Source organism: Lytechinus pictus, unplaced genomic scaffold (assembly GCF_037042905.1).
Source record: "Lytechinus pictus isolate F3 Inbred unplaced genomic scaffold, Lp3.0 scaffold_19, whole genome shotgun sequence".
Classification (NCBI taxonomy): domain Eukaryota; kingdom Metazoa; phylum Echinodermata; class Echinoidea; order Temnopleuroida; family Toxopneustidae; genus Lytechinus; species Lytechinus pictus.
In genome coordinates this window covers 7,423,009-7,450,040 of record NW_026974140.1, presented here as the reverse complement: position 1 = coordinate 7,450,040, position 27,032 = coordinate 7,423,009, and the positions used below count along the sequence as shown (strand labels likewise).

Genomic DNA, 27,032 nt, shown 5'->3' with positions numbered 1-27,032 from the left:
GTAGTAAGAGAAGAGTCCATTTATAATGGAGGGGGATTTGGAGGTTTGAGGGAAATTATTATTCCATTTGCAAAATTATACAAAAATACTCATATATTAAACATGGAATCATCAAAAGATATTTTTCATATACTATATTATTAATTGTGGTGATATAGAAATGAAATTATGAGGCTATTTTCTTGAATTGATTAATATAAGTTCCCTTCGGATAATGGTACTGTCTGGTTAATTTTCATCAACTCGTATCAAACAAATACAATGAATTCGGCGTTGGAAAGACTGAGCTGTGCACATCGTGAAGTGATCTACGATTGGACTTTTGTGGAATGATTTCAACTCCTTGTCTATAGATGTATTTGAATTTTAGATTAGACAGATTGATTTATGAATAATTGTTTATATTTGTGGAATGTTACATGTACTTCCATTTTATGACACTTTGATTTTAAAGGGTAGGCCTACTGTTTGGCAAAAACAATGTTACTTGGGAAGAGAAGTCTGAATTGATGTGAACTTTTTTCAAATTTCTCTTAGTCTACAATTTGGTAGTTTTGTCAGGAAACTCAACACAAAAAAACATTGAATAATTTTAGAAGTGGAAATGAAGCCCCAGAAAAATGGAGCCCTAAAAATGTTCACCAGAATTGATTTTGATGCCCCTAAAAGAATTCTTTCACCACAGATCTTCACTCTGATAAGGAAGTGCTGGAGTAGGTTGCACTACAAAGGCCTACTTGTCATTTTTAGAAAAAATTGCAGTGGTGTCCTTTTGACTAGAAAAAGTGGCCTTCATGCCCTTTAGAATGGCCTTGATGCCCCTTGAAATTTTGGGGCATCCAAGGCCACTTTGCCGGTTGCCCCAAGCTGAAAGTGCCCTTTTAAAAACGGCCTTGCCCCTCTCAATTCTTAATTCGAACCCTGCTACTGACTTAATTAAAGTTGGTAGATTATCTCAAACAGGCCCAAGACTTAGGGATCAATTTGTAACACTCGGTTACTTAGCCCAGACTAGGCCTAGATATTTAATTATTTTTAAAATTGTTCACTGTATACATACTTTTTGCATTGGATGTTTGTCGCGTGTGGTTGTAAGGTTCGTTTTAACACATTCCTTTTTTTTTGTTGGAAATTGCCATAATGATTCATTTTTTTGCTTGCACAAGGTTGGCAGCTCTGCTATATATTGATACATTGGGCAGTGGTGAACTCATCTGAAGATGGCCAATACATTAATCGTATGATCGTGTATCTTTTTTTAAATCACTCTGAATGTTATCACATACTTAAATTCTGCTGATACAGAAAGATGTGTTTGCTTCAATTATATTTATGTATCTTGTGTTTTTTTTCCTTTTGGATTTATCATGGATTTATGCAAAAGAGAGGGTACCAGAGGCGATCCTTAATCTGAGTGTTAAAAGAAAGAGGATTCATTTCCCTTTAAGGAATCTTTACTTCATATACAGTCCGACCTTTCTTATCCGGCCTCCCCTTATCCGGATATCTATATTATCCGGACGCACACTTGCCGAGATTTTGTTTTTTCAATTCAATCTAGTATGTGAGGAAATGAGATTTCAATAGGTGGTTTCAAACCGCCTCGATCACAAGAATCCCCGTTAAATTACGAGAACTTTTTTAGGCTGAAAAATACCCATTAATTATTCCTGCATTCACACCGCCCTGAAACATACCCTTCGGGATAAGTTCCTGAAGTTACGAGCATGCGCAGTATGGTCTGATAAGCAGCAAGGCGCGAAATTCAAAATCACTAGCCCAGCAGCAACCCATGCACGGCGCCGCACCCAATGACACGCTGGGCTAAAAGTTCCCGTAATTTGCTTTCAGACCGCCAAAATACCCACGACCTTGGAAAAATCCCCGCGAAAGTTCTCGTAATTTCGCCAAGTACCTACTATTTATCGGGTATTTTCTTTCGGGGATATTACGCGTAGTTTGCTTTCAGACCGCCAAAATACCTGGTATTTTCTGATCGGGGTAAATTTCCCGATCAGAGAATACCTGGAACTGGCGAACTTCGAGGCGGTCTGAAACCAATCCTATACGCAAACTCACTTTGATCACATATATTTTCCAATATAGTCTACATACAACAACATTATTTTTCATGAAAATATCTCACCCAAATCACCGAAAGAACTTAGGCAGGATAATTTTCCAGTAAATCAGGGTGCAGCGCAAACATTTCATCACATAATTTGCAGTGAATACTGTCTGTATGCGCGCCGCTACCGCCGTTGGGGAGCTGAGGCAGTAGCTGTATGTATTTAATATTGGGTCTCCCAGATCTTGATTGGTGCTGGTCCCAACGTGTCCGGATAAGAGAGGTCGGACTGTATATATAACCTCTTCAAAGAAATTTATAATACTGTGTGAATCATATGAAATTTTTATGTCAAAAATATTACTTTTGAGCTTCTGGATTACTACTTATCTTAGGATTGGTTTTCACATGTGAAGGTTATCATTATCATGTACATGGGATTTTTTTTTACATGTGAAGGTTATGTACATGGAATTGATTTTCACATGTGAAGGTTATCATGTACATGGGATTGGTTTTCACATGTGAATGATATCGTGTAATGGGATTGGTTTCATATGCCAGAAATTTTTCAAAATGAGATTGAATTTTGTGCAAACTTGCTCTAAGACTGGTTACCCTAATACCTAACCTTGGCTTCCCGTTTGCAAATATCAAGATATCCCCAATGCCTTTGAAATCTTTCTACCATGCATTTCAATTGTTTGGAAGAAACTGATGAAGGTACACACTAAACATGAATTTATTGCTGAAGTTGATGAATGTAACACCAGCTTAAGCAGACGGCAGGTCCCAAGAAAGCGGCATCTTTCATCCAAGTGATATTCATGACCTCATATTCATGAGATGTTTTGCATATTTAATGAGCTTGATGCGGACCAAAACACCTGCTCTAATTGTGCATCGAATTTCATGATTTTGGTATCATTGTAAAGAAGAATCATTCTTTCAGGTCATGTGTTTGAATTTATTCAAAGATTTTTGTAATATAGGTTAAAATTTTGATCTAAAATATGCTACAAAATATTTATTTTTACCTGACAAAATCTGCTATTTTCACACTTTATTTTTGTTTGAGCCCAAATGATTTTTAGATCATGATAAAGCTGAATATGTATGCTTTAAAATGGTATAGGTTTCAAAATAAGAATTGGTTTAATCGGGTCAAGATCACACTTTTCATTGGCCAAGTATATAAAGCAGCTTGAAAACAAGAATACTGGGGCCCGTTTCTCAACACCGTCATAAGTCTAACTTCTTGACTAAATCGAAGATAGTGAGCTACTTGTCCGCTAACCGTTTCACGAAGCCCTCTTTGCCAAGATCGGGGACAACAACCTGACTAAATATTTATGACACCTCCGAACCTGTCATAACTTCTTTCTTAATGACGTAGTGGCATCACGTGGGTAGACTATGACATGCAAAAGGGCTTATTATAATCACTCGGGTCGCGTTCGCGTTCGAAATCACTCGGGTTTTTTATTTTTGGCGATTTTTTTTTATTTCGATGCGATTTTTTTTCTAACGGTGTCTTCAATGGGACAAACACGCTGGGCAAATAAAATGAAATTGAAATTCTAGTTTCGTTTTAAGCCAGCAAATGCCTTAAGCCCCAGTCACATATAGACCCCGGACCACCCCGGACCACCCCGGATCTGATCCGGGGTGGTCCGGGGAGAGATCCGTGTTGGCGCCTTGGGCATCCTTGGAGGTCCGGGGTGGTCCGTGTTGGTCCTTGAACGTCCGGGAGGCCAACACGGCAGTTTTTGACTGTCAAAAACATCCGGCGTCATCCGTGGACTGCCGGGTTGGCAAAGCCATCCGGGATGGTCCGTGTAGCTGCCGTGTAGGTCCGTGTGGCTGCCGTGTAGGTCCGTGTAGCTGCCGTGTAAGTCCGTGTGGCTGCCTGGAGTATCCTTGGCAGTCCGTGTTCTTTTTTCCCATCAAATCTTTACAACGCTATTTACTTTATGAACTTTTCAGTAGTTGTTAAACAGTTGACACAAACATGCTCAATTTATTTATGATTAAATGGATGATTAAATGATTCATGATATTTTCTTACGCTTTGGATATTGGCCCCAACCTAATATTTGTAAACTTAGTGCATGTATGAATATTTTTTTTTCTAATATTTACCCCAACTTTGTCTGTTATTATTATTTCACATTTCATTTTTTTTAAATATGTTATATGTATATAATTTATGTAATGTACCTGTTACATCGAAATTGTACATTAAGTGTTATACTACTGCCCTGCATCGACAGTTATGCGTCATGACCTGGGCCTATCTTAATTTGTATTATGTTTTCTATTGACTTTGTAAATTTCTTTCCTTTATTGTGATTTCAATAAAGTGATATCAAATCAAATCGAAATTAAATTTGTCGTTCAAGATTTAAAGTACTTAACAACTACTTTTAAAACAGTAAACTGTGTTGTATAAAAAAAACAGCGTTTTTACTGGTTAAGGAAGTTTTGAGTTTTGATATATTTTTTAAAAACAACATAATATAATGTTGCGACAAGGATGATAAAAATAAAATAAATAAATAAATAAAAAATTAAATAAATAAATATCAGCTCATTATTATGAACAGATTTTCATTTGCCGTGCTGGTCAATATAGCTGCCGTGTTGGTCCTTGAGCTGACGTGTTGGTCCGTGTAGCTGACGTGATGGTCCGTGTTGCTGACGCGTTGGTCCGTGTTGGTCCTTGTAGCTGACGTGTTGGTCCGTGTTGCTGACGTGTTGGTCCGTGTAGCTGACGTGATGGTCCGTGTTGCTGACGTGTTGGTCCGTGTTGCTGACGTGTTGGTCCGTGTAGCTGACGTGTAGGTCCGTGTTGCTGACGTGTCGGTCCGTGTTGACGACGTGCTCTGCCGGCATGGTCCGTGTAGATCCGTGTGAAGCTGCCGTGTTGATGCCGTGTTTACAGTCATCCGGGGCAAAGCTATCCCGGACCTCCCCGGATCATGCCGGCATTGCCGTGTTGATCCGTGAGGATCCGTGTCTATATGTGACTGGGGCTTTAAATAAAATGCATCATCTTAAAGGCGCAAGTGCAATTAAAATGTAATAGAAGTCGCAAGCACGCGCGATGATTCGGAACATGTTATTAAAATGCTTTGGGGAGCTAACGTTTTCAAATCAATTTATTACTATCTTCAGAAATTAACTTTTGATAACCAAGAACAAATATAAAAGAAGCGGGGTCCGCTATCACCACGAGGTTGAAGAGAAGTGTCTATCATCATAAAGGAGGTAAGAGAGTAGTGCAGTGATGTCCGTCGGTAATACGACCTTTAAAAGTTCACGGCGGCGTCCGCTATCACCACGAGGTTGAAGAGAAGATATCTATCCTCGCAAACATCGTCAGAGATAATACTGCGTCTTTCTCCCTGATTAATGCGACCTCTAAATAGCTAGCACCTCAAAAAAATCTTGAAATATGTTCTGAACGATCACGCACTGTAACTAGATCTACGCCGATATTTTATATCCGATTTTTCCTTCAAGGGGCATGATCGAAGATTGGCAGGTGATCGCGCCGATTGTGGTAAAATCGGGAGCCGATTTTAAAATCGGTTAATTAGAACAGGTACAATTACGATTTTAAAATTAATTTAAAATCGATTTCCAAAATCAATTTTAAAATCGATCTAAGATCAATTTTAGATCAGTTTTAGTATTAGTTTTTAAAAGCCCATTCACATTTTTACTGATGCTGACGAAAAGTTAGTTTGGTTGTCAGAGCATTATTTGTCCTGCGTCTAAATAACTATGTCCGATCGAAGGACCGTTTTAATTTCGGAAAGGTAGGAGAGATAGAGAGAGAGACTGATCCCCGTTCAGCTCAACGTATACGTTTGGCACGCGAGCACAAAGAAGATCAATTAAGCACATCACCTAATGCAATGTTTCGAGAATTTAGGTAGGGAATTTTTTAGGTCTCCAGTTACTTAAAACATGAAATGGCGATTTTATCTATAAAATAAGACAAATTTTATGAGAAATGGACAATAGTTAAGAGCATAATTTTAAAACGCCTATCGGAAAGATCGTCCTCAAAGCTCATTACGTATTAGACAGCTGGCAGCCGTCTGTTTCGAGTTTTTTAACATTTTTATTTCTCCTCGTACACAGACGGCTCGCTATGGTGCAACCATCATTACGGGGTTAACAATGCAAAATCCCCCAGACAGCGCTCATCGATTTTTTTCTTTATTTCATAAAAATATATGGAAAGAACTGTATCAAATATATTATTATTCCGTTTTGTCCTAAAATGCACCAAAAAAAGAGAAAATAAACTTAAAAGGGGAAAACAGTAACTAATTGCTTCGGCTGTCGCGCAACTTCACTTCCCCGTTTTATTGGAACTTAATGCATAAACATATGGCCATTGAGTCCCTGTACAGATCGAGCTAGAACTTCGGTCTCTGTATTGGTGAGTGGAGCTAATGGAGTTCAGCGGAACAACGAACATTACAGACTGGAGACCGAAGCTTTTGGTCTAATTGCGTATATATGCATTAAACCACGGATGGCTGGCTATGCATACCGCTGAATAAAATACTTTCGGACGAGCTGCAGACTGACTGGCACTGTAACGTGGGATCTAACTCGGCTGGACTCACGTTACCTTGCTCCATGCTACCGATGCACGCCGTGTCCGACCGTGGCCGGGTCCCGCCTTGGGGCCATTGCATGCAGGCATACATGTCCGTACATGGGAATGACGATGTAATATCGATGTGGCAGATATGGCAAGTTCCGACTCGGAGTCCTCGTATAAAAACAGTAGAAGTCTGGATGTATTCTAGGATAGTTGAGCCACATGGCTGATTTGCTTGTTTGTTATGTTAAGCAGTAGGCGAGTGCCTTTTTTTTTAAGGCACTTGCCGGCTTAAAACGAAACTAGAATTTGAATTTCATTTTATTTTCCCAGCGTGTTTGTCCCATTGAAGACACCATTAGAAAAAAAAATCGCATCGAAATAAAAAAAAATCGCCAAAAATCCAAAACCCGAGTGATTTCGAACGCGACCCGAGTGATTTCGAACGCGAACGCGACCCGAGTGATTATAACAAGCCTGCAAAAGTGCCTCGAAATTTGAAAATTATAATCTTACGTAATCATTCATAGAAGTTGAAATTACATTACAAAACAGGTGTGATAGATCATTCAATAATTTTTGTAATGCACAGAAACTATAAAAACTGTTGGTCAAACGCAACAAAACCATCATTTTGAAATAGTAAAATAATTGAATCGATAAAGATTCTACCACGTCAGGCCATCCATAACTGGACTCGTATTCGTCGTTTTCAGACACTTATCAACATTTTTGATAAATGCTATCTCTAATTTATGCAAAAAATTGTCAAATCGTGTGTTTCGGTATGTAAACATTTAAAATTTATGTTAAACTATATTTTGATGATGTTTGGAACCATTAATAAACGTATAATTATCATTATTTTACAAAGAAAACAACTGTAGTTTACTTTCGTAAACTATCAAAATTTACTATCCCGGGGATACCCATCTCAATGTCCACATGAAAGTTTTTAGTAATGAAATGAATTATTCATAATTTGATTTTCTCAGCAAATGAATGCTCCAGTCTTCATGGTTTAAGTATGCATGGTACATATTTTGCCTCTGCTATTATTTTGATTAAATTTATTTCCAAATTAATCACAATAATTGCAGTTTTATCATATTTTTACTTTTAAAAATTATGCTATTTTGTGACTAAGGCTACGTCTCGTCTGCTCTTTCAACCGATAGTATCGATATCAAGGTATTCTAGTTAGGAAGCCTTTCGTGAAACGGGTTTAGTAAGATTGAAACTAACTCCGTGGTTGGTGGATAAAGATATGACTAATTTGTCCAGGTGTTAAGAAACGGGCCCCTGCACTCTGATTGGTCAAAGAGACCACACACTGGCAAATTCCAATGGTTCCAGTGCCTGGGTTCATGGGAAGGTCACACTTCCCATGTGGTAATCTCCTCAAATTCCCCGGCTTGTCGTTCTGTGAACCTTATCCAGCCAATCAGAACTCTGGATTTCATGCAAGTACAACATTTCAGAAATCTTGTCTTGTACCTTGGTGGGAAAAGTGTGATCTTGACCCGATTAAAATGTGCCACATATCAAGAGTGGCATTGTGAGAAAGTACAGAACTTCAGCTTTATGGTGATATATATATCATAGAGGCTCAAAATAAAAAGTTTTGCACAATTTGCAAAAGAAAACAGAGGAAGAAAAATCAGTTTTGAGGCACATTTTCAGGCCAGAAATTTACTTATCAAAATATTGTATACAAAATAAATGACCAATATGAAAGAATAACATTTACTCTATCTGATGGTGCAATAATATTTCATTTAACTTGAGGTTAAAACAGGTAAATTCTTAGAGAAAGAAAATCTCACGAATCACGAGATTTTGCAAGGAGGAGGATTCAGCCGCGAGATGATTTGGATGAATCTGGCCTTTTTGCTCATTAGCATAGGGAACTGCGGTCTGACTGAGACATTTGTTATGCTGATATAGAAAGAAGTGTTGGCTTCAATTATACGTGTGTATCTGATTATCTATGGATGAAAAATAAAAGGGACACATACCTATCTTGAAGTCATATTAACCTGTATAGTGTATAAGGACCAACAATTGCCCAAGAAAGATACATGGTGTACCGTGAAACCTACTGCACTATTTTCTTCACCATGGAAACCTTCAGAAGTTATGTCATTCATCTTATAGTCAAACTATACTATAGTCTTTATTTAAACTGAATTTTTCTTTCAATTATATATCACTTTCTGGACTGTGCAGAAGAAAGTTGATCCCAGTTATCCAGTCGATATCAAGCCTTCTGCGCGATCCCGCAAGCTCCAGGAAGAGAAATTGAGACGCCAGATGGCTAAGGAAGAGTTCATGAGACAAAGACAAGAGGAATTCCAATGGAGGGAGGAGATGAGGTAATGTTTGCTTATAGATACTCCAATATCTCTATAGTTGGACATGGTAGAATTGCACATTTGTGAATTTTGAATTCATGTTTTTCACTGTAAAAAAAACCCCAAGTGTAATTTGTGATTGTGTCAATCAGTGTGATGAAAGCCCAAGTATTATGTACTTACAAACCATTTTCAAAGAATTAACTTGTTTTAACTTTTTAAATTTTGCTTCATCCATCTATATTTTTGTAAGTGACTGTGGGTGTAGGGATGTTAAATCAACCCCACCACCCCCCTTTAAAAAAAAAGGTTGGATACACCCTTGACCTTTTTTGTCTTTGTAGAGATGTTATTGACAAAACGCGATGCGAGAATCCAAAATAACAAATTTACCTCAAAGATTAAATCTTTCGAATTATGGAGATTGATTGACATTTCTGGATTTTGTTTCTGAATTTGGTTTACTGACAGGCGTTATGAAGAGGATATGTATTGGAGACGTATGGAAGAGGAGCGTTACTGGGAGGAACGCAGACGTTTTGAGCAGGAGATGGAGTACTTTGAATGGCAGCGTCGTCGTGGCGTCCATCTGCCCCGCCCCCTTCCACCTAAGCCACCTGTGCCAGCTGATGGTCCGGTCATGCAGGTCAAGCGTTCTGAAACTGAGATTGACCGTCATGTCATGTCCAAGCATGGCTCTATCTATCCCACTGAACAGGAGGTAAACACACTGGCAATTCCAATCCATTTCTTCTCCGTTTTCATAAAGTGGTTTTTGTCTCACCTGCATAGCAGAGTGAGACTATAGGCGCCGCTTTTCCGACGGCCGCGTCAACACCAAATCTTAACTGAAGGTTAAGTTTTTTAAATGACAGCATAACTTAGAAAGTATATGGACCTAGTTCATGAAACTTGGCCATAAGGTCAATCAAGTATTACTGAACATCCTGCCCGAGTTTCATATCACATGACCAAGGTCAAAGGTCATTAAGGGTCAATGAACTTAGACCATGTTGGGGGAATCAACATCAAAATCTTAACCTAAGGTTAAGTTTTTGAAATGTCATCATAACTTAGAAAATATATGGACCTAGTTCATGAAACTTGGACATAAGGTTAATCAAGTATTACTGAACATCCTGCATGAGTTTCACGTCACATGACCAAGGTCAAAGGTCATTTAGGGTCAATGAACTTTGGCCAAATTGGGGGTATCTGTTGAATTACCATCATAACTTTGAAAGTTTATGGATCTGATTCATGAAACTTGGACATAATAGTAATCTAGTATCACTGAACATCCTGTGCAAGTTTCAGGTCACATGATTAAGGTCAAAGATCATTTAGGGTCAATGAACTTTGGCCAAATTGGGGGTATTTGTTGACTTATCATCATAACTTTGAAAGTATATTGGTCTAGTTCATAAAACTTGGACATAAGAGTAATCAAGTATCACTGAACATCCTGTGCGCATTTCAGGTCACATGACCAAGGTCAAAGGTCATTGAACTTTGGCCATTTTAGAGGTAATTATTAGATTGCTGTCATAACTATCAAAGTTTATAGATATAGTGTATAAAATATGGATATAGGGGTAATCAAGTATCACTGACAAGTTTTAGGTCACATGATCAAGGTCAAATGTCAATGAACGTAGTATTGTATCATTATATGAATGGTGTTTTTTGTGAATAATTATTTTTTAGTAGTTTTCAAAGTCAGCACTGCTGCTATATTGAATCGCGTGATGCAGGTGAGACCGCCAGAGGCATTCCACTTGTTTTTTTCATGTACATGGTTTCTCCTTTTGCAATATAAGTATTAACACAGTATGGTCAGGTGTTGAAGAATTTGCATCACATATTTTCGATGTTTTATCAATGTCATTACAAAGATTATATACTGATTACTATACTTGTAAATGTCTAAGTACCGCCCCAATTGTATACACATTCATTTTCAAATTTACTGACGTAAACATTGATAACAAGAAATAGTTCTTTCAGTATAAAAACTACCATGTAGGTTATATGGATGCTTGATACCACTATCTACCAAGAAAGAATAGTCAAAATGTGTCCATGTCTTGTGAAATTTGCATTTTAAATTCTATCCGGATCTAAATAAATACCTTGTAGGAGAGTTCTCATCTGTAATTTCTATGTTCATGGGATACCTTTTTCTATCCTTTCAACAATTTTAGAAAGAGGTGCAAACTTGCTCCAAGACTGATGCATCATCTATCATCAAAGCTTGGCTTCCCGTTTGCAGATATTAAGATATCCCCAATGCCTCTGAGTCATTCTTACATGTATATTAGTTATGTGATGAGAAGGCGCTGGAAGTACATCAATATTATTTACTTGTATTATCATTTTAATGACAATAACTTCTTGAAATTTACAAGCATCAAGATTTGCTGAAAATTATTTGCTGGCATTTGCAAATTCTTTACATTCTCAACCACTCTTACATGTATATCAATTGTGTTGGGGGGGCCTACATGGTTCCGAAATTACACAACATTTTGTTAGTGCATGTCAGAACCAAAATTGCTCAAAATCATGATTTCATTTACAAAGTCAATACAATTTTTTTTTCAACCATTAATAATAAATGTATGATTATTTTTTGTTTTGCTGGTCTAAATGGATTTATTTTATTCTGTTTACAATCTTAATAGAGTCCCTGACAAAGTTCATTGATAAAACAGTGAAAAACTAAAGGAAGAAAAAACAGAAATACATAAGAAATTGCAAAAAAACAATATCATACATAAGAACTTGATCAAAAGTCCAAATTTTTCATGTAAATTTGATACGAACACCACAAAGAGTTTCTACACCAAAAAATAGAAAATTTTTAGCTGTATTTTCGGAGTTAGAGGAAAAGTATGATTTTGTATTCTAATTGTGAATAAATTAGCATAATGAATTAATAGCAATTTTGTATGAAATAAAATAGAATTTTGTAGATTAAATCCTAGACAACCTGCGTGCCAATTTTTGGCGCGGTCGACGGCTGAGATTTCAAGGGAGGGGCTGCGAAGCCCCCCCCCCCATATTATCTCCCAAAATACTCTGGCCTAGATATGGTTGATAGTGGCCACATGTCTATAGTGATAACCTGTCTTTAGTGACAACCAGAATTGTCATCCATTTGTAAGGAATATGTGTTATAGAACCTGTCGATAAAGGACACCTGTCTATGGTTACCACTTTTCCTGTTTCCTTTGGTAGCCTTGGGAAATATACTTTGAGGTTTATTTAGTAGTCTTCAATCTAAACTTGTTGTTTCCTATATAGCTTCAGCTTGTACAAAACATGGTATCCCAGATGGAGAAGGCATTGAAAGGAGTATCTGATCACATTGCTGAAGAGGATAATCCTACACCACCTACTGCAGAAGAAGAAACCAAAGTAACTATCAAGAGTGAACCAGGAATTAAAGATGGTACAGCTGCTGCTGCTGCTACTGCTACTACTCCTGACAAGAAAGAAGAGTAAGTATACTTTAAGAATCCTTTACCACTGTACATCTAGGGACAGTGATTTTCCGCGATCGCGGAAAACGGACGGAATTCTCGGAATCGGCCTTTTGAAACGGAAAGTGGCTTTTCAAACGGAAAACATATTTTTCCTCAAAATGCACAGAATAGCAACAGAAATTGCTCCTAAATCCTCAACAAAATACAATCTCACTTCGTTACAAGAATCCACACATCGTGACTGCACTCGACTCCATCACAGATTGTATCGAAATTACATTCACGCCCGCATAGCGACTGAACATCTCTCAATGAACTTAACTACGGCCTTGTGTTGCTGCCCTCTGCGTTTGGTCATAATATGATTGCGGTACTTCTGAAATCCAAAATGGCGGATAGGTGAAAGTCGTCGACTGCTCAAAGTGATGTAAAAAAAAGTCCCCAAATTATCGATAACATATTCATCCATGAAATAATGCTAATAATGTGAAAGGTGAGGACGTATTCATGTTGATAATGTTTCTTTAAATAGTTTTTGTACTTGTATCTCTTTGATTACGATAGATTTTGAAGTGTTGTTAGTACAGTGGCAGATACAAAGTTTGACCAGCGGAAGCAATTTGACATCGCTCATGCATTGTGTATTGATTTTCTATGTAAACAGAATTGTCATTTTTCTTATGTACACAAAGTCTATGGGAAACAGAATTTCTGTTTTCAGACATGCTGAAACGGAATTTACGATTTTCTGAAACGGAAAAGGCAATTTTTAGAAACGGAAAATCACTGTCCCTATACATCAGAACCAAGGCAATAGTTGAATCCTTCCAAAAGGCATGTAAATGTCATCTTTTCACCCTGATTTAAACATTTAGTGAACGGTTCATATTGAATACTTATTTTGTTTGTATTATGTAGCAACATTGAAATTGAAAGCAAAATTAAGTTTTTTTAAATATCATAAATTAAAAAAATATGGATCTATTTCATGAAACCTGGACATAAGGGTAATCAAGTATCACCGATCATCAGGCATAAGTTTTGGGTCACATGATGACTACGGTCAATGGTCATTTAGGGTCAATAAACTTTTACTCTTCTGTGGTATCATCATTGAAATCCTAATTAAGGTGAAATTTTTGAAATGTTTTAACTTGGAAAGCAAATGGATCTATTGCACGAAACCTGGTTTAAGGGTAATGAAGTATCACTGCTGCTGTATTGAGTTGCGTCATGCTGGAAAGACTGCTAGAGGCATTTTGCTTGTTTGTTTTGATGATTTAGATAAGATTTAATTTGTGTTGCCCCTTCAGATCAGACAAGGATCCAGCCATGCCACCCCGTGTATTGAAGGGAGTGATGCGTGTTGGAGTTCTAGCCAAAGGCTTGTTGCTCAGAGGTGCTCTTAACATGGGGCTAGTTGTACTGTGTTCTGAGAAACCAACCCGCACTCTACTTGAACGCATCGCCAACCTCATTCCAAAGCATCTACAGGTTAGAAACATTTTAGTGAAGCAGCTTCCGAGTTTAGATTTTATGCGTAGATGACATATTGCAGTATAGGTATGTTTGGTGGTATTATATTGTATTGCTATCTTGGGTATCCTGTGTTATAAAACAGTACAATCTTCCAATTAATTCCAGTTCAAGTGGTCTTTTTTCTCATATCAAAACAAAAGAATATTAATTGTAGGAAAAAAAAGACTACAGAAAAAGAATGGATAGGAGGTATATGATTGTTTAGAGAGAGTTATTCCATGTATCAAGAGTGAATAGCAATTTTAAGAAAGTAAGACTGTAACTCTTCAATGGTTTGTCTATAGACTTACTATTCATATTAGATGGAGTCATATAACATAAACAAGGCACAGATACAGATTTAGACATGGCAATAGAGGAGTGTGAATAAATTAAAAGGTTGGAAATTACTTCTTAAGAGTAGCAATAGAAGATTGTTGCAAACTTGCTCCAAGACTGATGTGTCTGTCATCAAACCTTGGCTTCCCGTTTGCACATATTAAGATATCCCCAATGCCTCTAGAGCCATTCTTACATGTATGTAAATTACATGAAAAGAAGGTTTTGGAAGTACATAAGTGTATATATATATTTGTATTTTTTCAATTCAACTTCCGTGTATACTTGTATGTTTAGACAAGGCCTGCTGGCTAAAAGTCATCTGTTAGGAACTTTTACCCAAACTCTTCATCTGCACATCAAATGAGGATTACAGGACCATATCCAGTGTTAAAATTTATTCTTGTTTCTATGGATGTCAGTTGGGTTATTCCTGAATCTGATATGTCGATTGATAAAAATTATCAGGCAAAGAAATTTTAATTAGTGAGGAAGAACAAGTTCTTCGGTGCATCCAGAAATGTTTGTTTTGCACTTCTCTGTAGGATATCACTGAAGAGAAATATGAGATCAGATTGTGTGTGGAGGAAGCTGGATTGATTGTGACCAAGGAACCAGCTATGACCATGAAGATATCATTGACCTCTCCAGCCTTCAGAGATCAACCATCACCGGATGCAGCAGGTACGTTAACCCCCTTCCTCTCCATATCTTCACATCATCAACCACCACCACCTCCTCCTCCTCCTCCATGAGAGGCCTGTATCCTGTAGCGATCACTCAACCAGCAGTGATCCATCACCTGGCGTTCACTCTAGAGGATGAATCAAATCCTTAGATGAGCTCTAGGTCTTGGGTGTTCCATGCTGGCTAGGTGTCGTCCAGGGTATGGGCCTCTTATCATAAAGACTGCACCTCTCACAGCCCCTATCACATTAACCAGTTGAGGACCTAAGCTTTGTCATTTTTATTGGCTTTGTGCAAGTACCAACTGGATCCAAAAAGCAGTGGGTTCAGATATTCATAGAAAAGGATCAATGTATATTTATGAAGATGATTTGAAAAATACGGAAGAAGTTATTTGACCATGATCAAGAAGAGAAAAGGTTTTGAAATTTTAAAATATGACATCACAGATTGAATTATGAGTCATAGATTGAAAGACTTTAATTATTTCACTGTTAAAAGTTTGCATAACTATTCATCCTTATTTCTTCAGTAGCACACTATTCAGTGCTCTATTCACTTCCATGTATATTGCACATTTTACTGTGGAGCAAAAATTTAATTTCTTTTGGGATTTTAAACAATTCATCAAACATTGTTTGGAAGTTGTATGAAATGTAATCTTTATGACTTTCACTGTCTAATATTCTTTTCTTACAGGTGAGTATCTTCTTATAATACCTCTATCAAATTATATCATTTAAGGTGATAGTGGCTATATTTGGTGCAGTGAATGATAATACACAAAGTCCACCTATCCAATTTTTGCTTGATGCTATCAAATTTCAAGGTTTTATTATTCTATTTTCAATGATGTATGATTCATTCTGATTTATAATTTATGACAAAATAAAGGGACTTAGTTTAAGGTTCAGTCTTAAAAAGCATCACTTAAAATAAATTTTATGTGGACTTTGTATCCTTAGTTTTAAGATAACATCATTTACATATTTGAAGGCTCAAAGCTAATGTTTGCACGGAGAAATTGTGAAATGAAACAGATATAGGCTTCTGCCAAAAATGAAGAAAAACTGGTTGATAACCGGATCTGCTCAATCAGACCGTGGTTATTTATCAAATAGAATGGGTATAATTCAATTTTTTTAATTCTTTGCCTGAATTTGTTTTGTGTTCCAAGTTGTTTTCTCTGTGCAAAGCCTTCTATTCCACAGAGCATATTGAAAGCATTATCTACAGGGCATCCTTGTGGAGGATTTTTGATCATCCCTGGGTCTCACGATAAGTACAGGGTTTGAGTCGGACGATAGGATGGCCCCAAAAAGCTAGACAATATGTGCTTTCTTCCAAAACTTTCACACATTTAAACTTTAATAGTAGCTGACTGGAAACATTTAGCCAAATGCTATAGGTCCTCTTGCATTATTCTTCAAGCTTAGTTAATAAGAAGATATATGTGTAACAATTGACACAAATATTTTGTGTTTATTTTCTGTAAATGGTCTTTTTAAAGTTTTTATTTGTTTATTTTAAATATTTGTAAGTTTTTGAGTAATGTTAAATGCATAAATTAGTTATGAACTTGCAGAAAATTCTTCTCATACAGCAAATATTTATCAAGAGGAACTATAGATATTGTTTTAATGACAGATTATGACTTACTGTCATATCATCCGATGTCTATAAGAAATAAGTGTTTGAATTTTTTTAATTTTTCAGAGTTGATGAAAAATTATTTGACAAAATATTGAATGAAATATCAAATAAAGTCTTACCTCATTTCTTTTCTTTTTATTATTTTTTTTCTAATTGAGAACAAATATCTAATTGTAACTGAATAATGATAATGGTCAAAATATTAAAATTGAAATGAGTGTTGCACTTAGTTCTTGCTGGGGAGCCTTGTCCGCCAGACCGACTTCCCTCCGACCCCTGATAGCCCTAGATCTGCGTTGGAGGTCGCAAGGTCAAAGGGTGAAGGGGTCAGCTTATTATGACCTGGGGTCACTGTAAATGATCAAACACCCATCCTTGCCATGTTATGACTTAGATTCATCTCGAGACCCTCCGGACGTCCTGTGCAGGCAAAAATGCCTAGAGGCTCTGGCCGCTTTACGACATGCTAAATGGTTCCAGGTTCGATATCATTCTCAAATTGATTTTGGTCTGTCTCTCCATTGTGTTTGTGTGTATCCGTCTGAATGATGATGTGACCTTTCCTTCTATTAAGATCGGCATTTTTTCAAATGACATGTAATGTTTGAACAGGTGCTGATAATATTAAAATGTTTATATAAATCCCCCAAATATTTGGTTCATATCAAGATCTATTTAGTGTCCAACTTTCCAGTTGTGTTTGCTGTATGTGATAGATGAGTAAAAAACCCATCCTCAATTTTTCTTTAAATTCTTGTGTGTAAGATGAATTGTGAGGCAGTTGATGAATGTCAATTTGAATTTCTCAATTGTAATGTAGGTAGTCCATCGTATGCTTTGTTTTGCCATGATGTCCAATTTTCTCAAAGTATTTTTTGTTAACGTGTCATACATAAAATGTTTTTCATACAGTCACTGTGTTTAACTGTATTACCCCCCCCAAAAAAAAACAAAAAAAAAACCTGTGTATATTCCAGAAAAAAGAGAAAGTTCCTATCAAATATGTATTGGATTTCCCTCATCTTCATAAAATTGTATGGCAGTTGTAGTCCCAATTGACAATAATATTATTCTTATAAGTATTCCTTACCTGCAAAAAAATATTGATATGTTTGTATCAGTATGAATTAAGATGACAACATTATAAGTGCATTGTGTTTATTTCATTCTAGAATTTTAGATGTCATCAAAACACTAATAATTGTCACTTAAAGTTAAGAATTGAAATGTAGCAAATTCTATTCAGTGGAGTGTGCTTTTGTAATATATGAAATTACTCCAACTCCCAATAATCCCCCCACCCCTAATCAGAGGGCTAACACTTCTGCCCCAATATGAATCAGTACATTATTACATACTTTTGAGCAAAACTTGAATATCATTTTTGATAATGGGAAACTTCTCACCAATAATATGTAATGTATCTTTCCTCATCCATTTAAAATGAATAGCTGTAATTCATTGTGTAGGCTTGGATGAAACCTACTTCTGTCATGTAATATCATTTATCAGTAAAAATTGCAAAGAACTGAAAACTAGCAAACTCTATTCATTGGAATTTGCTATTATATGAATACATCTATCTTCCAAATAAATTCACCTACCCCCTTATAAAAAAACAAATATATGAAATTTTCTTTTTTTTATATTTATTTTTTGTTTTGTTTGGGAGAAGCTTCTTTGAACAGTGTTTCTTTTTAGACTCAAAAGGGTAATGTATGTGCATAGAAATTAAAATGTTTCTGATCCACTTGTAAGTTCCAGTCATTGTTCATAAGCTGGATAGGAATTCATGATGTACCATGGTAGACTGTTTCTGATTGGTCAGTTTGTTTCTTTGTCCTCCCTCCCCCCCTCCTCTAATGGTCTTAGGCTAGAGCTGGTGGTCTTCAGTCCTGTGTTGTTATCATCAGAGTTCTACGGGATCTCTGCGAGCGTGTACCTACCTGGGCACCCCTACGAGGATGGGTAAATAATCTTCATTATAGACTTTTAATTATATCTGTATGAAAATGTATCCCTCATCGGCTGATTTGTGCTTTTTATTGATGAAAGGCAGGATTGTAGATAATCATGGAAGTACCATAACATTTTTAAAAAGTGATTATCATCATTGTCGTCATCGTCATAATCATCATCATTATTATTGGGAGGGGGAAGGGGGGGAGATCATCCATGTCATTCACTTTAATTCTGATCCGATTCATATTCAAGGGCTTTGAATCTAAAGTGTAGTACTCTTATGACTGTGCCCTGTCCCTGAAAAATCAATCCAGTCGACAATCATTGAGTTTTATTTAGTTATTATTTTTACATAGTCCAGTAATAAAGTATGAATTATTTATTAATTATTCTATAGTGGTTTTTAAAGTCGCCACTGCTGCTATATTAAATCGGGTAATGCAGGCGAGACTGCCAAAGGCCCTCCACTTGTTGTTTATATGCAACTAAAACGTAATAAAAAGACCATGGCTTACCTGTTGAATCTGCTTTCCTTTAGCCCCTTGAGTTGTTGTGTGAGAGGGTGATTGCTAGTGCTGGTCAGCCCCTCAGTCCTGGGGATGCTCTTAGACGAGTCTTTGAAGCTGTTGCTGGAGGATTGCTCCTACCAGGTATGGTCTAGTTACCCTCGTTCTTATGATTTTTTTGTATTCTTTTCTTCATATTTTTCCTCTGATTTAGTTAAGTGATCAAGAATATAAATCTTGCTCTAAATTGATGCATAGATTGCCAAAGCTTGGCTTCCCATAGCTGAGAAACGGTTGCAAACTTGCTCCAAGGCTGATGCATCTATCATCAAAGCTTGGCTTCCCGTTTGCAGATATTAAGATATCCCCAATGCCTCTAGAGCCATTCTTACATGTATATCAGTTATGTGATGAGAAGGTGCTGGAAGTACATCAAATGTTAATGAGTTTATGACATTCCAGAGTGACCACTTCTTTTATGTGCAATCATGAGTGATGAAATAGATAGGTCTTTAGCCCTAACCAGGCTGGGCTTTATTGGCTGTTAAAAAACTGGGGGGGGGGGGGGGTTGAATCAACTCCCTTGAGATCTTGGCTGCTGATCACACATGCTGTGAAAATTGGCATGATAATTAATTTTTCCAAAATAATTATGTTTTTGGTTAAACGAATTTAAGAAATAATCTAATTAGTTTATGTATAAATCATACTTTTTGATCTAATTCGCTAAAAAAAAGCTCCTAGAAGGCTGATTTTTTGTTTAAATATTCTTTTTAGCCATTGCTAACAATTACAAATGAAAAAATTGGTTTGAAAATGAATTTCTTATATGTTTTATTGTTTTATGAATTTCTGATGTATTTCTTTCTTTTTCAACTTTAGTTTTTTCTTTGTTTTTTCGCCAAAGTTATAGCAGAACCTTTTTGAAGCATAATTATGCTAAATCAATTAATTTCATTTGATGAAAGTAAAAATAATCATATCTTTGTGAATAAGATGAGAAAACTCAATTTACACTGACTTTGCAAACAAAATCACATTTTGGGCAATTTTGGGTCTGATACGCACTTACATAATTTTGCATAATTTTTCAACTGCATACCCGGGCATCGTAAATTTGGTCTCAAAAGATGGGCAAGACTTTAAAGTAAAAAGTCAGCGGAATGGTCGTAGAAAATGTTGGGGGGAGGTTGAAGGGTTAACTTGGGTGAACAGGGGGAGGGGGTTAAATTGCCTGCATGTATTATTCTCCAGAGGCAGCACCCCCGGGTATTCTGGAGATGTGTAAAAATGTAGCCAAAATGATCTCTATTTTGTAGTGATAACCTTTTTTTTTTTTTTTTAATTTGCATCAGCACCCCCTCTTAAAAAAATGTGGCCAAGGGGGGGGGGGTAAATTGACCCCTCCCCCACCCTGTAAAAACCTGGTCTGAAACAACCCATTTAAAATATAGTTAAGTTAAAGGTTTTAATTCAAAATGAATATATGAATAAAAAAATAAATAATGAAAGTTATTAACACTGTATTTTCGGTTTGGTACTGATTTGATTAATAGGAGGACCAGGATTGTTTGATCCATGTGAGAAAGATGAAGCTGATGCATTAGCTCACCTAGCTCCTCAAGAATGTGAAGATATTACAGCTAGTGCACAGGTGAGTAAACAAAGTCAATGCTGGCTTCAAAATAAACTTCTCATGAATATGGACAATATCTTCATTGTTAATTGCAAAGGATGCTTCAAATTATTAGGGTAAGAGAAGAGAAATTTGTATTATTAATTGTATCACCTTTTCACTTTAATCTTTGATGCATTCATTCCTTTTCATGTATTTTTGTCTTCAGTGCCCTTGACTCTTGATAGACTGAGTCAACTTCGTATCACTTTGAGGCAAATTCCTCCATTATCTCAAAACTAGAACTAAATATTATCATCATAACCCGTTTATCAATCTCATAATTACCACTCATTATTAAAGGACAAGTCTAGCCCAACAAAAAATTGATTTGAATAAAAAGAGAAAAATCCAACAAGCATAACACTGAAAATTTCATCAAAATCGGATGTAGAAAGTTATGACATTTCAAAGTTTCGCTTAATTTCACAAAAGAGTTATATGCACATCCCGGTCGTTATGCAAATGAGTGAACTGATGACATCACTCACTATTTCTTATATGAAATATTCTAATTTTCTTCTCATTGTCCTGTGAAACAAAGTTTTATTTCTCCCTGAACATGTTGAATTACCATTGCTTAACATTTTACGGTTCAGTTAAGTTGGTCCTTATTGTCAAATGTGCAAAAATTGACATAATGTATAATTTGAACGATAAAAACAAAAGAAATAGTGAGGGACATCATCGATTCTCGTTTGCATGTGACTAAATTGTGCATATAACTTTTGTGAAAAATAAGCAAAACTTTAAAATGTCTTATTTCATGCCGGTTTTGATGAAATGTTCAGCATTATGCTTGTTTGATTTTTCTCTATTGATTCAAATCAACATTTTTATGAGGTAGACTTGACCTTTAAATTACAATGTTGTACTTCTGTGATTTTTATTACCTTGAAAACTTCTAAAGTAACTTGATGTACTTGAATGCAAATATATTTCATCAGCTGGGTTTTCCTCCAAGTAATTCTTACAGACCTGTGAGACCATTCCTCTGTTCCATCTTGTGTTGGTAAAACTAGTATCATTTATGTGTACAGAGAGTCAGAGATCTTTGTCACATGGTATACGTTGATGAATATGATCACTGTTTTGGTTAACACTTGAGGCTTCCAAACTAAAAAGAAAAATTAACATACATTGGAGTACAAAAATAAGTCAGGAGCGTTAGTAAATCTGGGCATGCATTCAATTTTAACAATCAAGTCTTGAAGTCTCCTATAAGAAATAGCATAAAGCTGCATCCAAACGAAATCTATCTTTTTGACTGGCCTTGTGATAACTTTTAACTAATGTATTTTGTCTCGCATAACTTTCCGTTCCCAGCATGCTCTGCGTCTGATCGTTTTCCGTCAAGTCCATAAGGTGCTTGCCATGGAACCCATGTACTCCCAGAACAGGAACTTCAACCGTAACCGACGTAGCAACCGCAAGCGTCGTCGTGAGGATACAGAAGGCACTGAGAACGGAGATGGTGAGTCTTGTTGTTATGGAAAATGATGAATGTGTTTTACTGATATATATGATTGCATGTGATGGCAGCAGAGTTGCTATGGGTAGACCTTTTCTGTCAGTTGGGTGGAATATACTATTAATCATTATAATACATAAAGAAACTAATTCAATATCACTCATGGTCAATATTAGGCTAGGCCCGTTTCGGTACACGTGTACATGCACGGTCAAGTCAGTGCATGTTTACTGAATTCCATGACCATGTACACGGTAGCATCTGCATAAAACTTGCGTGGGAGTTGTAAACAAGTGAACAGCCTCGCATTAATTCTAAGTTCTCATACGCTGCACAAATTTTAATCACTAAAATTCCACTTTCATACCCAGCTTTGAAGTTCTGTATTTGTGCAAGAAGCCACAGCGCTCACAAGAAACCACTACACATAATTCCCACCGGGAATTCCCAGGTGAAACAGTCAAGATCAGCTTAAATTTCCCTCTAGACACAAGTTAAGCCAAACACTCACTCTCGTTCATGTTTCAGCTCACATCAACGTGTTCGTCGAAGGTTCAAAATTTGTTGACCTCAAGACGTAACTTTTATGATGTCATTGTTTTGACCTCTTATCTTATGTCCCTCCTGTCCTTGACTTCTTTTACTCCACTGCCGTCTCTCATTCTTTCTTTCTTGTATCCACAGTCCCATAATTCCCCCTCTCTCCCTTCCCTTCTCCTCCACTCCGATCAGGTTGTTTATCTCTCCCCCTCCCTTTCTCTGTCCCCCCCCCCCTCTCTGACTGCATGTTTCTCTACTATATTGTCTGTCTGAAACCCCTCCCTCTCCCCATGTCCCTTTCACTCTCTCCCCCTCCTAATGAACTCTCAACTTTTATGCAAACAAAGCACATGGTGCGGTCTGTAGACCCGCCCTTTGTTCACAGTGGGTTTCAGTATTAAAGGGGTCAACTCTAGTTGTGGATTGTGCACTCAAAGACATGCATGTTTCCTGTGTTATGACTTGAACCATAGAGGAAGATAATGTGTGCAAATAATGCAGTATAGATGATTAAAATGAAATTAATCTGGTTGTGAATGTATACATTACATGAATGATTATAAATGAAGGAATAAAATGAAAGGATTAAAAATTGAGTTGGCCTGATTTTTCCAGCTCTTTCAATCTAGCCCACCCCCTCCTATACATGTCTCTTTCCGTCTCTCGATCAACTATCTTCCCTCTCTCTCTTCTTTCTCCAACCTCTCTCTCCACTGTTGCCCCCACCCCTTCTTCTGCGCATTGTTTATCAACATTCAAGAAAGCCTGCCCTTATTCAGGGTTCAAATAGGGGTCAATGATCGAAGTGCATGTAATTCAACTCCAGTTGTGGATTGCGCGATAAATTCATGGTACAATCAAATTGAGCTGTGTGTGCACGGGGATAGGAGTGTACACTGCTTGCAGTGACCATGCCTTAGCGATCAAGTGGCGGTTATGTCAGTGTCATCTCCGATCTCCCGCACAAACTTTCGAGTGAGATTGGCGATTTTATGATATCAAAGCAATCTACAGTCATTTTTCAACACTATATTTGCTTATAAGAAAGAAAAATCAAGTGAAAAAATGTGAGTATTGTAATCATCATTTCATGAATTATTGGTGGAAATTTTTAGACATTGGAACTTCAGACAACGCAAGTTATCATACCTATCATAGCTGGCTGTTTGTGTTTACAACGTGTACACGACCGAAAAACATGCCATGTACACGTGCATCAAAAATGGACTTTCAAAACGGGCCTAATCAATATGATATTGTATATCAAACCATAGTGTTAGAAGTAATGTGGGAATGTTAATATATTTTGAGCACTCATAATTGGCTATCAGTTGGGGAAAAAAAGGCAAGTCTTTTTCAAACAATTTATATCTTTTTTCCAGCGTAATTTCAACTTATTTTAGCTTACTTTTGCTTTTCTCTAATGGTATGAAAGCTTTTTCAATTTAACACTCTGCTTGTTTTAGCTTTATTTCTGATCACTCACACCCATGGGTTTTAGACAGACGTATTTTGAATTAAATATTTGGTTTTTGTTGTTGTTACAGCGGAGGGTAAGAAGGATAAGAAAGAAGGAGATACTACTACCAGCATGGAGACAGGTGTGCCAGAGGGGACTGGTACAGAATAGGATCAATATTGAGAGGTAATAATTTGCACCCCTACCACACCCTTCTCTCGTTACTCACATTGAAGGATGATTCATCGAGGAAAGGATACCATCTGTTCTGCTAGATTATATTCCCTACTAATGCCACTTAAAAAGCTTTTATTCATGTGAAGTTCCTGTGTAGATATCTGATTTTCTTACTTCATTTGTTGTGGAAAAGCTACTTCAACACACTTGTAGGTTTATTTCTCATTATGAATGTTAGTGTTAAAAAGCGGTGTAGTTGTACGATTTTATCAGCTGGTTTGTAGAGAATGTTAATGTTTAAAATGTTATGAAAAGGACAAGCAGCTTAAGGCGACCGCACACCTTACGACTGGTCTGCGACCCGATTTCAGAATAAAATGTAGAATTTGATGCTAATATTGAGACTTGGAATATCTTACTGTGTAATGTTCTAAATCATCATATGAATACCTATGATCAAATCTGTGACTATGCTATCATCCTTAGAATAAAAGCGAATTTAATATCTAGTCGTAATGACATCATAGCAGTCATACGATTTGAAACTAATTTGTCCTTTACTCCAAAATAAAGGCTTGCAATCTTTCAAAATGGTTATAATATTCTTTCAATTAATTTTAACCTCAAATAAAATGATATGTTCAATTCACATCTTCAGAAAATGAGCAAAATGCGATTTGTTCCAAAATCGGATCGCGAACAGTCGTAAGGTGTGCGGTGGCCTTTAGTTATATCACTAAAACTGTAATGTAACACCCTTTACATATTTCAAACTGTACAAAGCATCACTGTAACCTTGCACAGAATCATTGATCTTTGAAATTCTTAAGTATAATGTGACAGAAAGGAGTTTATTTCCATGGAAACAGATTTTAATAATGCCAAGATTTAAGAGTGGTTTGTGACAATGCTAACATGTCTCTTTTGTATTGATTTGTTTCTAGGTCAGTGGTTCCTTAAAGAAATCATATTAAGAAAAATTGCTGGGCTGTAAAAACTGGGGCATCGTTACTTTGCTAGATTAACAGAATGATTGTTTTGTATATATGCTGTATAACAAATTTCATTGATTCATTCTGTGAAGATAAATGTTGTGTAATGAATTGCAAAGTAGATCACACCTATTAGTGATATAGTGTTGAGGGCTTACAGGATTTAAAGTATGATTTTATGTGTTCCTTGTCTAGGTAATGGACTTTAAACTATATTATGTCGGTTGTGATTGGGGAAAGAAACACAAAAATATAACTACAACCAAAAAAAAAAGAGGGGGGAGGAAAAAAATATTGATTATCTGTCTTATGATTCTGTATAGATGTCGCCTTTAACTTAATTTTTCTTTGCACTTTTAATTATGAGTTACTAGTAGTCTTGAATTTTGGAAATAGTATATTGTCAGATGTTTTGTCCGGATATATTTTGTTATTTGTTTTTGTTACTCTTCTTTGCATCAACATTCAAATTTGGTGAATGTCTCCAGAATGATCAATTTCATCTAGTCACTATTTACATGTGTGATCACTTGTTGTACTCTTAGGAGCTTTTACTCACATGCTTATTTCATGATCATAGAAGTGTTAATTGGAAGCTGAAAAAAATTATTAAGTGTTATGTCCCATTGCTTGGAGTAGGATTTGTTGCCAATTTAAAAAAATGATAAGTTTCAAATAAATATGGCTACTGGTGAACAAAATATTATGCTGTTTGTTTTCTGTATGTATTAAGAAATACAGAGAATCTACTAAATTGATTGTATCTCTTAATGGTAGAATCATGGATTATCTTGACTGTGGTGTGTGAAAGTAGATTTTCATTCATTAATTGTAATATAGATTAAACCTTGCATAAGTCTAGTGTAACTTGGAGTCATGAAATAGGTTTTACTTTGACAAGTTCAGTGAATTTTGGATTATTTATGACTAAACAGGCAGTGAAGAGAGTTAACTCGTTATCATCTTGACATCACAAATGGCTTGACTCTTGCAAGGTTGAATTGTTATCTCTCATCAAGTGGAGCTCATATAAAAATCTTTGTAGATATCACACTTCTGGTTTGCATCAATTGTTCGATCTTGCTAATAATAAACCTTCCTGCTATTGAATACCATTAAATCTTATGTGGTTTTTTAAAGTCAGAAGACAATGTGGTGTATGTTTGTTCGTGTGAAAGATGGATGGGTGGGTGGGTGGGTGGATGGATGGATGGATGGGTGGATGGATGGGACATATGGATGGGTGGATGGATGGGTGGGTTGGTGGATGGGTGGTTTGGTGGATGGGTGGTTGGTTGGATGGATGGGATATATGGATGGGTGGGTGGGTGGGTGGATGGATGATGAATGGATGGATGGGTGGGTGGGTGGATGGATGGGTGGGTGGGTGGGTGGGTGGGTGGATGGATGGATGGATGGATGGGTGGGTGGATGGATGGGTGGATGGATAGATGGTTGGATGGATGGATGGGCAGATGGATGGATAGATGGATGGGCAGATGGATGGATGGATAGATGG

The 27,032-nt window shown here is 36.6% G+C and overlaps 1 protein-coding gene across 4 annotated transcripts in view; it reads left to right on the top strand.

The window, feature by feature from the left end:
• The window catches only part of LOC129260715 (zinc finger RNA-binding protein-like), a 44,743-nt gene extending 18,120 nt beyond the window's left edge, over positions 1-26,623 (top strand). The window contains exons 10-21 of one of the 4 annotated variants that reach the window (XR_010296696.1): positions 8,922-9,067; positions 9,518-9,767; positions 12,353-12,549; positions 13,848-14,028; positions 14,937-15,075; positions 17,126-17,211; positions 18,604-18,699; positions 19,232-19,343; positions 20,756-20,853; positions 22,201-22,348; positions 24,433-24,844; positions 25,225-26,623. Coding sequence is in view for 1 of the 4 variants with exons in the window: in XM_054898667.2 (XP_054754642.2) it covers positions 8,922-9,067; positions 9,518-9,767; positions 12,353-12,549; positions 13,848-14,028; positions 14,937-15,075; positions 17,126-17,211; positions 18,604-18,699; positions 19,232-19,343; positions 20,756-20,853; positions 22,201-22,348; positions 24,433-24,515 (1,536 nt within the window). In the remaining 3 variants the exon portion in view is untranslated. Of the gene's footprint in view, positions 1-8,921; positions 9,068-9,517; positions 9,768-12,352; positions 12,550-13,847; positions 14,029-14,936; positions 15,076-17,125; positions 17,212-18,603; positions 18,700-19,231; positions 19,344-20,755; positions 20,854-22,200; positions 22,349-24,432 lie in introns of all 4 variants that reach the window. The other 3 variants (XR_010296698.1, XM_054898667.2, XR_010296697.1) reach the window with 3 other exon arrangements.
• The last annotated feature ends 409 nt before the right edge of the window (positions 26,624-27,032 follow it).